Consider the following 14,128-nt stretch of genomic DNA (forward strand, 5'->3'; position numbering starts at 1 on the left):
CAACAGGTCACAGCTGTATTCCACAACGCAACATTCGCCAAATTAAACAGTCACTGAGCGACATGGACCTGGTGGACTGCTGGAGGGCCCTGCACCCTGACACAAAAGATTATACCCATTACTCGGCGATACACGGTCGATACTCTCGAATCGACTACATATTCACTAAACAAATCGGGCTCCCGCACCTTCTATCCACCGAAATTGAGCCGGCTACATGGTCGGACCATGGGGCGGTCAAGGTCACGCTTGCATCTCCACTCTTTAGGCTTAATGACGCACTGCTCCAAGACCCAGGCACGAAGGAAAAGATCTCGCAGGACCTGGTCAATTACTTCCAGGACAACGGAGTGGCGACCATATCCCCAATCTCGATATGGGAAGCGCATAAGTGTGTAATCCGAGGCTCACTCATTCGTATTGCATCCCAAAAGAAAAAAGAAGCACAACGAGAGATGGCTGATCTTTACCGACAAATCGCCACCCTGGAAGCCCAACACAAAAGATCCCAAATGGTAACCACTCACAGAGAGCTAATACAAGCTAGACGACTACTCAAAGAACTACTAATGAAGCGATACCTACTCTCTATTCAACGATCCAAAGGGTTTTTCTACACCCACGCCAACAAAGGAGGGAAATACCTCGCTAGACTGCTCAAGGACAACACCCCCCGAACACAGGTCCGCAAACTACGATTATCCTCGGGCACCACATCAATCCACCCAACGGAAATAGCTGAAGAATTTAGGACATACTACCATAAGCTATATAATTTACGAACCCAGAATCACATGGAAGGCGGGGACATCACTGACGCCAGGACCCAGACATATTTGCGCAACGCAGGGCTACAAAAGTTACAAGAAGAAACAACAGCCGCCCTAGACGAACTGATTACGGAAGAGGAAATAGCAGCAGCCCTGAAACGGACAAAAACGGGGAAGGCACCGGGACCGGACGGATTCCCCACGTCATACTATAAAACCTACACAACGTTACTATTACCCTGGCTAACTAAAGCTGTCAATGCGATAACAGAAGGAAAAACATTCGGAGCTGAATCCCTAGCGGCAACGATAGCAGTCCTACCTAAACCTGGCAAGGACCCGATGTACTGCAGTAATTACCGCCCAATCTCCCTTCTCAACGTGGATACTAAACTATTAACAAAAGTACTATCCAACAGGCTCCAAGCTCCACTACCGGGCCTGATTCACGTGGACCAAACAGGGTTTATCCCAGGGCGGGAAGCGAGGGATAGTACGTTAAGACTATTCGCAATTCAACACCTAGCGAAGAAGGCACAAAAACGCCTCCTCCTCCTCTCCACGGATGCCGAGAAGGCGTTTGATCGGGTACAGTGGCCATACATGATAGCTACACTACAGGAAATGGGCATAGGGCAAAACTTCCTCACATGGATCAAAGCTCTCTACAACAATCCCAGAGCCGCAGTTAGGGTTAATGGGGCACTCACGGCTGACTTCCCAATATCAAATGGCACGCGACAGGGGTGTCCCCTATCCCCGCTACTCTTCGCCATCACTCTAGAGCCCCTCCTACAAACAATTCGCCAAAATCGAGATGTGCAGGGATTCCCGTGGCAGGGAGGAATTCACAAAGTGGCCGCATATGCGGACGATCTCCTCTTCTTCGTTAGCAACCCGAGAATCACACTACCATGCCTAATGGCAGAATTCGATAAATTCAGCTTGATCTCGGGATTCAAACTCAACCACTCCAAATGCGAAGTGTTGAATGTTACGACACCAGGGGAGGAATATACAGCACTGGAGACGTCGTTCCCGTTTACGTGGTGTACCAACAAAATGAAGTACCTGGGCATATGGATAACACCTGACCCGAAAGACCTATATCACCACAACTACGCCCCCCTGTTGAAGACGCTACTCAGGGACCTAGTCAGGTGGTCATACCCACACATCTCCTGGCACGGCCGAGTGGCGGTCCTCAAAATGAATCTCCTACCACGCCTTCTCTACCCGTTCCAGACCATTCCAATCACCATACCACCCTCATTCTTCAAAACACTAAAATCTGCAGTCCTCAGATACGTATGGAGGGGCGAACGCTCAAGGCTCAAACACGAAACACTCTGCCTGCGGGGGACTCGCCTTACCTGACTTCAAGAAATATTACCAGGCAACAATTTTACAACGTATCCTCAACTGGCATTCGAAAACAGAGCAGAAACAATGGGTGTCTTTGAACGCTGAAGGGAATAACGCGGCCCTACACTCCACCATATGGGACACACAAGGCCCAGGCATCCTGGCAAGAGACGCGGAAGACGGCCCAATAGCACAGACACTGCGTGGCTGGAGACCCCTAAGGGAACAAAAACACATATCACCAACACCGAGCCCATTACTGCCTATTACTTACAACAGCAAAATAGGGGGAGGAATTCTCACACAGACTGGCCCATTCTCGGAAGGACGAGGCCATGTACCCATACACACGGTTTTACAACACGGAGAGATCCGCCCCCTGGAATCGATACTAAATGGTAGACCATGCTCTCTACAACTAACGCTCCGATACCTACAAGTAAAACATTTCCATAGCACGCTCTGCAACAGAGATCGTCTAACCCGAGAACTTACGTGGTTCGAGGAAAGTTGCATGAATGCAATTGAACTCGACAAAACGATCTCCACACTATATCAATACCTCCTGAATGGGCACCTAACTGAACATAACACATTCCGCTGCAAATGGGAGACACTCCTAGCTAAGTCACTCACACGACAACAATGGGACAAAGCATTGCTCTGGCATCATAAAAGCACCATCAGTTCACAATTTCAGGAAACAAATTATAAACTGCTGACCTCTTGGTATAGAACACCCTCGATCCTCCATAAAATATACCCATAAACCTCACCACTGTGCTGGAGATGCATGTCCGAACAGGGCACGACGATCCACATATGGTGGGAATGCAGCTTGATCACCCCATACTGGGAGATGATCAGAGAGGAAATACGAGAGATCTTGGGAGACGGGATTGAATGGACGCCTGAACTAGCACTGCTCCACGTGTCGCCAATGCCAATATCCAGATATAAGAAATCGATCCTACGACATCTATTGAATGCGGCCAAGTCGCTCATACCCATATACTGGAAGAAAACAGAAACACCGCATAGGGAAGAATGGATACGCAGGGTAGAAGACATCCAGGGAGCAGAGGCGATACATGCAGCTCTCCTTGGCAGGGCCACCAAACACGCAGAGGCATGGACACCCTGGTTCATGTACACCTCCAGGAGCCATTAGATGGATAACAATGAGGCTTGCACAGAGAGAGGACGAATACGGTCACAGGCGATGGCTCGATCTCTGGACTCGGGCCTTGACAATCAGGGGCGGCGGGTGCGCAAAGACGGGAGATCCGGAGTGTACCTTCTCTCTCCACATCCATCTCCCCCTTCCCTCTCCCACACCCCTCTCTCCCTACCCCCCACACCCTCCCGCGCACCTGTATCCCAACCTCCCCCTTACTGCTTATACCGACATGACCGAAAGCCGGAAGACACCGGCACATACATGGATAGAAAGTAGTATAGCTTTTAAAATGACTTGGAGCATAAAAACACATAACACACAAATCAGACACATGTTTATTCGAATAATGGACCTGCGTGTCCACGATACTGTGACTAATAAGTTTTGATGACATTGAACAAAACCTTTGACAATAAAAGATTTACAAAAAAAAAAAAATATTAAGCAAACAAATCAACATTCCGACCGTCAAGCGGTCTTTATCAAGATGCATCTTGATAAAGACCGCTTGACGGTCGAAACGTTGATTTGTTTGCTTAATATTTAATACAAGATTTATTTAAAGCCAGTGAGTGCTCTCATTTCTTGGATTATATATGTGCACAGAGAAGCACCTTGGTCGAATTTTGAAGTACTTGAAATTGTTTTTGGGGAAGAGTGCCAGAGATTTAGAATTTTTTTATATATATATATATATATATATATATGTATGTGTATATATATATATATATATATATATATAAATATCCAAAAAAATACCGGCACTCCAGGAATTCTCAGTAATACAAGTTTTCTTTAATTCAGTTCAGGACGTCAACGTTTCAGCTTTCATCAGGACAACTTAAACAATGAAACAAGCAAGCTTATATAGGGAGAATCTAAATTAGTGTACTTACATATTCAGGTGTTACCCCTCCATTCCCGCCATCGAACGGATCACAGCTGCCTCCGCATCAACACACTTCCGGGTACCTGACCCACATGATCGGATCCGAGGTATCTGATTCACCGTATGTCGTTGCCGGGCAACCAGGGACACCATCGTCACTTTAGTCAAACCCTTCACTTACGGACTGCGGCATGAGTCAAACCTCCCAAGCCCTTCAGTGTGTATATGTGTTGCCGTGGCAACCGGACCGTGGACAGTCGGGAGAGGAGGGTAAACAAGAGAATTGTTATACGAGCAGTAGCGGATAGTTGATAATATTTAGGAGATATTGGGAAAACATATATGTGGCATATATACAAACCGATAATGTGTATATCATATCTTAAGTGAGTGGTGAGGTCATAGCCTCAAATATCTCGTGAAAACTATACTGTGTAGCAATCTGTGAATATCGTGGTCTACGATCACTTAGAGTCTGTGTGTTCTTACTGGTAAAAGGCTATATATATGCCTGTAGTGTATGGTATAAGCATAATTATAACAATATATCTAGGGAGAAACAATTGCCTGCTACTGAGGCCGAAGTATATCTGTTATTATATGGTGCTCTGCCTCTATGCTAAAGTGAAATAATAAAAACGTTAACATATGTCAAATGTGCAACTGGTGAGAAATGCAAAGAAGTGCTAGTATATACAATGTACAATGAAACTATAAGGTAAGGGACTACAGCAGTGCCTAGTAAAAATAATAGACATAACCGGACATTGATTGGGGCAGAGTAAGATTAGGGGTAAAGGAAATAGTCCTATACTCACATATTGAGACTGGACCTATAGCATATGGGCAAACCGGTTATGTATGGAGGGGTAACACCTGAATATGTAAGTACACTAATTTAGATTCTCCCTATATAAGCTTGCTTGTTTCATTGTTTAAGTTGTCCTGATGAAAGCTCCATGAGGAGCTGAAACGTTGACGTCCTGAACTGAATTAAAGAAAACTTGTATTACTGAGAATTCCTGGAGTGCCGGTATTTTTTTGGATATTTATAATTTTTGCTACCAGAGCACCAGGTACCATTGCTTTGTTTTGTTGGAGTGCAAGAATATTCTCTCGTTTTTATATATATATATATATATATATATATATATATATATATATATATATATATATATATATATATATATATATATAAAACATTGCTAAACACAAATACACACACCAGTCAAGCCATAAGACTTGCTTTTTCAACAGAAATCTCACTTTAACAGTGCTCTCCCTACTGCAAGGGATTCTGGGTAGGCATATTCAAATGAGCTCAGCAAAGAACCACATTTTTGCCTCCTAATTCCACTTTATACATGGATTCCTTGAAGTATGTGTCTGCTGTATACAACAGCTTTGAAACACAACTCAGGAAGAGGAGCAAAGCCAGTGAACCAATCATGGACAGCTGTTTAGTTGTTAATGCAACTCATCAGCATGTGTGTATATATACACACACACACACACACAATATATATGGCACAATGACTTATGGGGCTGGCATACATTTTTTTTCTAGGGCTGCTTTCTTTCCCCAGTCCGGTCCTGCAAAAAGGGGCAAAGCATGGATGTAATTACAATTATGCCCCGCCATGAAATATTCCTGTGTATGACCATGTATATATATATGTATATATATATATATACATATATATATATATATATATATATATATATATTTGGGAATCCAGGCCACTACCTCGGTGTTGCACCTCTACCTGTCACAGGTGCCGCATTCCACACCCCTATTTTGCCTTGACCTGCTGAGAGACCCAGGAGGAAGGATTTCCCAAGTCATAAGAGCAGGCCTAGATAAGAGCAGGCTGCTAGAGTAGAACCTACCAAGAATGGGGTACATTGACGTTGTGGTGGGCTTATGCAATATATGATCATATAATGTAACTAAACCCCCATTACTTTTGCCTACTTCAGGTGTTTTAAAAAATATATTACATTTTTAATGCTTTAAAGCTGGTATTTAGTTAGTGTGCTAGATTCTGTATGTAATATAAATATTATGTTTATGTTTTTCAGTACACTAATAGGCAAGTTTTTTAACCATTTGGTTGACTGATCAAGTGAGCAAATAGTAACCAAAAGAAGGAAAAAGTGGAGGAGCAGTAACATTCTTTATTTATATATTACATTTGAAGTATTATTTTTATTAATTATATAATATATAAATATAGATTTTTTTTTACTGCTTCTTTTTTTTTTCTCTCTACAAGTCTCATCATTTCACCTATGAATAAAATCAACATTTAATGGCCATCAATATTTTTTTCCCTATCAATCATCACTTGGTAGAACTCTGAATACTGAATTAAATGAACATGTCCGGCCATCATGCTAGTCATTTATTCGGTTATACATCTGTATGTTCAGCTGAACTGCCAAATTGGCCTAAACTCGGACAAATTACACAAGTCTAATACATATGTTATGTATAATACAATTTTCAAAGGACAGTGGAAAATAAAGAGTTGATTCATATCTCAGGCTATTTTAAAACATTTTGCCATGGGAACAGAAACAGTGAGTTATAGCCTTTCTTGAAGGTTTTTATGACACTTCATAAAGCACTGACACATTACATAATCATTTACAAAAATAGCCATGAATATGTGGCTTGTGATGCTTCAGAATCTATTGATGATCAGAGACTGGATTTAAGATGTTGAGGTTTATTCACTAAAAACCCTATTTGTAGTGAATCTAAAACTAAATTGCTAAATTTAGACAAAATGATTGAAAGTATTCTCGAGCTACACTATAGTCACACAAAGCTTTAGAGTTCAACCTTGAATTCATCACATTTACATGGCAAGTGAATAACCCCCCCTGGTTGGATCCATTTTTATATTTTAATTTACTTTTTACTAATATGGTTTTAAACTTATTATATAAAACTGCTATGTTACTTACGTTGACGTGTATCCCACCATATACTTTGCTTCACACTTGTGCATTAACGATGAAAACCGTGGGTGGTGTTTAACATGTTGACTGTATGGGAAAAGTCTGTCTCCTCCATAGCAAAGCCAAGAAAATATATAAAAAAAATTACTATTCCACAGTCTTCCCAGGCTGCTCTGCTAGATATGCAAATCAGCACAAAGAAGCAATATGTTTCAGAATACATCCTTCATACATCCTTTGTAACGGAGCACAGTTTTGGCACAACATAGTTATATCCTAAAGTTAAAGAATGCAAAGTAAATTTCTAAATTAAGATGGAAAGAGCCAAACTGGAATATATCTCGTGATCGGCTATGCTTTCAGTTCAGCTTCTCCGGCCTTAAATTTAAAATTCACTTTGAATTCTCACTTCAGTAAATAAACCCTGCAAGAGTTGAAATCTTCCGGGCAGAAAATAGTATAAAAGAAGAAATTAAGAAATTATGTAACTGTATTGACCATCATTGTAATTAATTAAAATAACTAAACTATTTATTTAAACTCTTGAATCCAGACATACCTTCACATTTATTCTTCTAACTGCTTATCTGAAAAATCCCACCCTAAATGGGCTGCATAGTTATTTCAGCTTTCTCACCTCCTGTGCCCTCGTTGCTACAGTAAGTATTTTACTTTCAATCTTTCACTACTTTAAGGAAATTAGATGAGCAGATGTCTCCTACAGCTAAGAAACAACATTCCAGAATCCAGCAACTCAGCCACCAGTCCCTGACACATCTTCCTTGAATGGTCAAACAGCAGCCATAATTATTCTTAATGTTTAATTTTAATTGTGTATGCGCTACATGAAATGAGCCACATTGTATTTGTTGATGATGACAGATACAAGATGTAATGAGCTAACAATCAAGGAGACGAGCTTACAATCTAGGAGACAGACAGACATTGTTTGCCTAGTTTCGGCATGTCAGAGACCGCCAAGGCAAACTGACTGATTTCATCTGCATTTAAAGGAACACATAAATGGAAAAAGGTTTTTTTTATTTTAACAATTTAGTAGATGTACCACGAAGGAAATCATGCAGCCATGGTTCCTGTAATTATGTATTTTCTATTGGGGTATATCTAATAAAAAAAACAACTTGCAAAAGCTGCAGCATTTGTAAGCCCTCACCTTTTTCCTCAGCCCCGACTTTCTGTGGCTGCCCAATCCCAGATTTTACAATGCAGTCCAATGAGAAGTCTTTACAAGGCAGGTGCTCTGAGCAATTTCATGTCTCTTGAGTTTTGCTCCAGTTTTGCTATCAGGGACTAACAGGACTGGTTGTATGATTGAAAGCCGTGTGTGTGGCAATCTGTACACCAAAACTGCTTCATTAAGCTAAAATAAACAAATAAATAAACAGAAATAAATAAATATATACACCCAAACTGCTTATTTAAGCTAAAGTTGTCTTGATGCCTATAGTATCCCCTTAATTTAGAAAAGGGCCAATTTCTATTGAAATCTACACTTTTTGTAAACTGCAAAAAAGATGATACACTCTTCACATATTAGGCACTTCAGCAAGCTAAAGGGTTTTAGGTGTGTGTAGTATCATTAAAAATAAACATTTTTAATTTGATATATATATATATAATTGTGTTATTTACAAATAATGTGTGTGTGTATCTATGCCTCTGATAGACCTGGGAAGCTGGTTATAGAAGCAGCAGACAACATGTTGATGATAAAACTCAAATTCTGTCAAACCAAAAGCTACTTTCTATAAAGTGTTGGCTTTTTAATTAAGTTAAGTTATATTAGTGGCCAGCTGGAGTTGAGCAAAAAAATGTTACATCGTACTCACAAAACTGCTTGGGAGACGTTTTCGGAAGACCTTGTCTCTCATGCTGTGCTCTGCAGCTGCTCATTTCTGCACAAAAGCAGATGCCATATTTATAAACTACTTGATCTAAAGGAACATTAAATATGAGCAGACCGTCCAAATTTTCCGTAATGTGCACACAAGGCACAATCGCTCTTTCTGCAAAATAAATGCTAAGGCACACTGTGCAATTAGCAATTAAAAAGAAAAGGATACTCAGGTTAAATCACTTTATCTGCAGCTCTGCTAACAACATATGAAGTTGGGAAAAGCAAAGTGTATGTGCAAAGTTATGTTCATTTGAAGGACACTCTAAAAACTATAGCAGGGCTAGGCAACCTTTGGCACTCCAGATTTTGTGGACTACATCTCCCATAATAAGAGCATTAGGGGAGATGTAATACACAACTTCTGGAGTTCCGAAGGTTGTCTACACTCGCACTATAACTACCCTTCTAGGGGTTGTAGTGGTCTGTCCACACCTTTTAATTATTGAATTCAGGTGTTTCAATCAGACCCATTGCCACAGGTGTGTAAAATCTAGCACTTAGCCATGCAGTCCGTACTTACAAACATTTGTGAAAAAATTGTGAAAAAAATGGGTCATTCTGAAGAGGTCAGTGAATTTATGCGTGGTACTGTGATAGGATGCCACCTTTGCAACAAGTTAAATATCCTAAGGGTCAAATGTAAGTGGTAATATTGGAAAGTTGAAGCAGAGAGCATGGTGAAGGTTGGGGGCTGAGGCTCATGGTGTGTAGATGAAGAGTTCCAAACTTCCACTGGCATTAATATCAGCACATAAATTGTGTGGTGGGAGCTTCATTGAATGGGATTCCATGGCTGAGTAGCTGCATGCAAGCCTCACATCAACAAGTACAATGCCAAGCCAAGTGTCGGATCGAGTTGTGTAAAGCATTCCACCACCGGGTTTTGGAGCAGTAGAAATGTGTTCCGTGGAGTGATGATTCATGCTTCTCTGTTTGACAGTCTGATAGTGAGTCTGGGTTTGGCGGATGCCAGCCAACATTAACTGCCAGACTGCATTGTGCCAACTGTAAAGTTGGCTGTAAAAGGGATAATAGTATAGGGCTGTTTTTCTGGGCTTGGGCTAGGCCCTTTTCCCGTGAATCTTAATGCTCCAGCATACGAAGACATTTTTGATAATGCTATGTGGGGACAGTTTGGGAAAGGGCCTTTTACATTCCAGCATGACCTTCGGAATTGCAAGCCAGGACTTCTTGACCTCACAAAGGGTCTACTGGATGAATAGCTAAAATTCAAAAACAAACTCTCCAAAATCTTGTGCAAAACCTTCCCTGAAAAGTACAACTGTTATAGCTGCAAAGGGGGGACAAACTACATATTAATGTCTATGTATTTAGAATGCAATATTATAAAAGTCGCTGTTGGTGGGTCAGGTGTCCCATCATTTTTTTTTTTCCATATAGTGTTGCTGCAATGATTTGCAAAAATGTGTTTCAGCCATGACCACCCCCCTTTGACATCATAAGGGAAGATGTGCTTCCAGCTTCCAGTGCCAGGTCATACTTCTATTTTCTCCTTAGTATGTGCATGCTATAATCCCCCATAATCCTGCAATACCTGGAATCCAGCACCAGGCAAAGTTCCCCGGGCTGGTTTCCACACCTCGGCCCAACGTCACTGCTACCCGCTCGAGTTACAGTCAAATGCTTCTCATAGAGAACCATTTGATTGGACCATTGCACTGGCTCAAATTGCACATTCTGAGCCTAGTAATGGATGGAGGGATGGGTGGGTAAAGGATGAAGGAAAGGAACTTTAAAAATGCAAAATAGGGAGGTGCCACATATTTCCCTCCAGTTTGCATAACAGATATAATGACAAGAAGTAACCAATCGGAGGGGATAAAAAGGAGAAACAAAAATAAATCTATATTTATATGTTGTGTATTTATTAATGTATAACAAATACAGATAATTTTACTGCTTCTCCTTTTTTCCTACTATTTGTCGCTTCTCACTTGGTCTGTGAATACAAACAATATGGGGTTATTCACTATGGTGATAATTCAAAGTGAATTTCACATTTCAGGTCAAAGTAACCGAACTGGAACAATTGCTCTGCTGTCAGTTCAGCTACTCTTGCCTTACCTTTGAAATTCACTTTGAACGCTCACTTTTTATTGAATAACCCTGTCAATGACTGTCCCCTCATCATCTTGATGAATCGCAGGTGGAAATCTGAATCATGAAACAAACAAACCGTCCTTTTTGTTTGTAATGTTGTGCCAATAAAATGTACCCTTATATTTATAGTTAATTATTTCACGTTTCAACACTGAGACAGCTAACAAGGACCTTTATTGTTATTCACTGACATCATCGGATTTTTATAACATTGGGGTTATTTGCAAAGAAGGGATCAATAAACCTAATTCTAGTTCTAATTAATGTAATGGCTTGCTCGTCTGTGATCTGTTCATGAATGTAAGATCAAATGATTATCCCTCTATGAAAATAAGTCGGCTACTGTAAAATATATGGTTAATATAAAATATAAATATATAGTAACTATATACTATAAATTCACTGGGATATACTTGTTACAATGGGAATTAAAATTCTACCTTAGCTCAGCAGAAGTCATGTATTAAATGGAACTGTTTCCATTTTTGGATAGCAGTATATTTTCACATATTCCTTGACAGTCAGCAGTACGATAAGCCACAGTGTCCACAGATTGGTTCTGTAATGTGTTTAGCTAGATAGCATCTGAGTTTCAGTATTGGCTGTTATCTGTGTCATACTTGCCAAACCGTGCGAGGTCTGTTCATAAAAATGTAGATTTTTACATTTACTGACCTTCGTATAAAATCATATAGTGTGTACATGTGTGTGTATATAAAAATGATGTTTGTTCCTTGAACTCAGGATCAACAATTTCAAAATATAGCCGGGTGCCAGTCCCAGAGGCACAAATTTGTATACAAGTTAATAGAAAATGGGGCTGCACTCATGGTCTTCAACAAAAGTCCCGGCATGGGACTGAAGCGTGGATCACCCTGGAACTCTAATAAAGATCCTACTTTGCTTGAAGACCGTGCGTGCAGCCGCATTTTCTATTAATTTGTGTGCGTGTGTGTGTGTATATATATATGTATATGTTAATATTGTTAATTTATATATACTGATCTGCCACAACATTAACACCACTGACAGGTGAAGTGAATAACATTGATTATCGATACATTTCTATATAATACATTTCTCTTGTTTTTTTCCCAACAGGTTGAAACAATAGGAGATGCGTATTGTGTGTGCGCTGGAATTCTTAGGAAGAGCAGCAACCATGCAAAACCAATTGCTCTGATGGCTTTAAAGATGATGGAACTCTCTGAGGAAGTCCTCACGCCTGATGGAAGACCTATTAGGGTACATTTTATATTTCATCCATGCTGTTCATTGATAAAATACTTTCCAAAGCGATGTTTATACCTCCTTTTTTGAAAAATTGTAGCCAAAATTGTACATATACAGTCAAGTTAGTACACTTCTGTTTTTGACAAGTAATGTAAACTATTTTACAAGTGATTCCATTGTGGCACCTTTTTATATTATACATAATACAAATTAGGTTACAGTGCACACATTAAAATACAGTTTACATTTTACAAGACTACTTAAAATTGACCAAGAAAAAAAAAATATGGGTATTCAGTTCCACCATATGGCCATATTGTGTTAAGCCCACCACTACTTCACAGTACGCCAATATCGGTGGGTCCTACACTAATCTAAACGTGGGAATGGATGGATGATGGACATTTGTTATGTAGAATAGATTAAGAACTGGCTACAAAGGACAACAAATGTAAACACTGCATGCTTTTCACAAACCAAATATGTCTGATAAAAAATTCAATTTCAGATGGCCAATTAAGTATCTCTTTTTTTTTTCTCAAAGGCAATCTGGCAAATGCAATGCCAATGTTTTTCTGTGATAAAAGCAGTAGGTATCACGGACGTAAGCAGATCCTCACTGGTGTTTGTGATCAAAGCCTTCATTATACCACAATATCACCTTTTCTGTTTGAAAGCACTCATAAGAATTAAATATATTTGAAAGGAGAAATAGGGCTTTTTTTGATACCCTGTATGGTTACAAAACACAATATTAAAAATGAATAAATTATTTAAAAATGAAAAAAATAAAATCCTCAGTTTTACATTCCTATACACCAAATGCAACAAGAAAACAAACTCAAAATACATTCTCTAATTAATCCTGATTGTTAAAATGTCCAATATGTTAAGGATTTCAATATATTTTAAGAAGTATAAAACAAATATTAGAAGGAGTAAATTATGATGTTAAAGATAAAATTTAGCAAAATGTTGAATGCTGAGATTACAACTTTTATAGTAGTCACATAATCAAAAACCACAAAATACAAAAATACATTTGTAGAGAGTACAGCAACTAGGCTTTTTAGCATTCTGACACTTGTCAATTGTATCACAACTTTTGGTTAAATCTGTTAGTTATATTAAAATGTTTGTGTTTTTCACGCATGTGTTTTATTTTGGGGAAAATTACAGACCACATTTGTGGCCCCACTACTACAAAGAACCTAAATTTGTATTCTGCTACATTCTAAAGGATAATGATACCCCACATGTATACCTTTGCCCTTAATCCTGCTTCTAATCTAGCACCTAAATCTGCCTACAACCCTGCCCACAATCCTACCCCTAATTTAACCCATAATCCTACCCCTAATTCTATAATACATTTGTAAATAAATATGTATGTTAATAAATAGATTAAAGAGTCTCTGCTGCTAGCAATAACTATCTCGCAACAGGCTTTAGATATGTTGTCGAGTGGTTTATGATTTAAACTAAATTGGTTTCTAGATGAGTTGCATTGTAAAATATAACCGCAGAACTTCATTATTATTATTATTATTATTATTATTGCCATTTATATAGCGCCAACAGATTCCGTAGCGCTTTACAATATTTTGAGAGGGGGGGGATGTAACAATAAATAAGACAATTACAAGAAAACTTACAGGAATAATAGGTTGAAGAGGACCCTGCTC

The 14,128-nt window shown here is 39.5% G+C and overlaps 1 protein-coding gene across 1 annotated transcript in view; it reads left to right on the plus strand.

Annotated features, from left to right (window-relative positions):
* Positions 1–14,128, plus strand: part of GUCY1A2 (guanylate cyclase 1 soluble subunit alpha 2) — a 198,939-nt gene that overhangs the window by 139,580 nt on the left and 45,231 nt on the right. The window contains exon 6 of the mRNA XM_063444920.1: positions 12,312–12,455. Coding sequence (XP_063300990.1) covers positions 12,312–12,455 — 144 coding nt within the window. The remainder of the gene's footprint in view (positions 1–12,311; positions 12,456–14,128) is intronic.

This window comes from Pelobates fuscus, chromosome 1 (genome assembly GCF_036172605.1).
Source record: "Pelobates fuscus isolate aPelFus1 chromosome 1, aPelFus1.pri, whole genome shotgun sequence".
In the NCBI taxonomy this organism is placed as follows: Eukaryota; Metazoa; Chordata; class Amphibia; order Anura; family Pelobatidae; genus Pelobates; species Pelobates fuscus.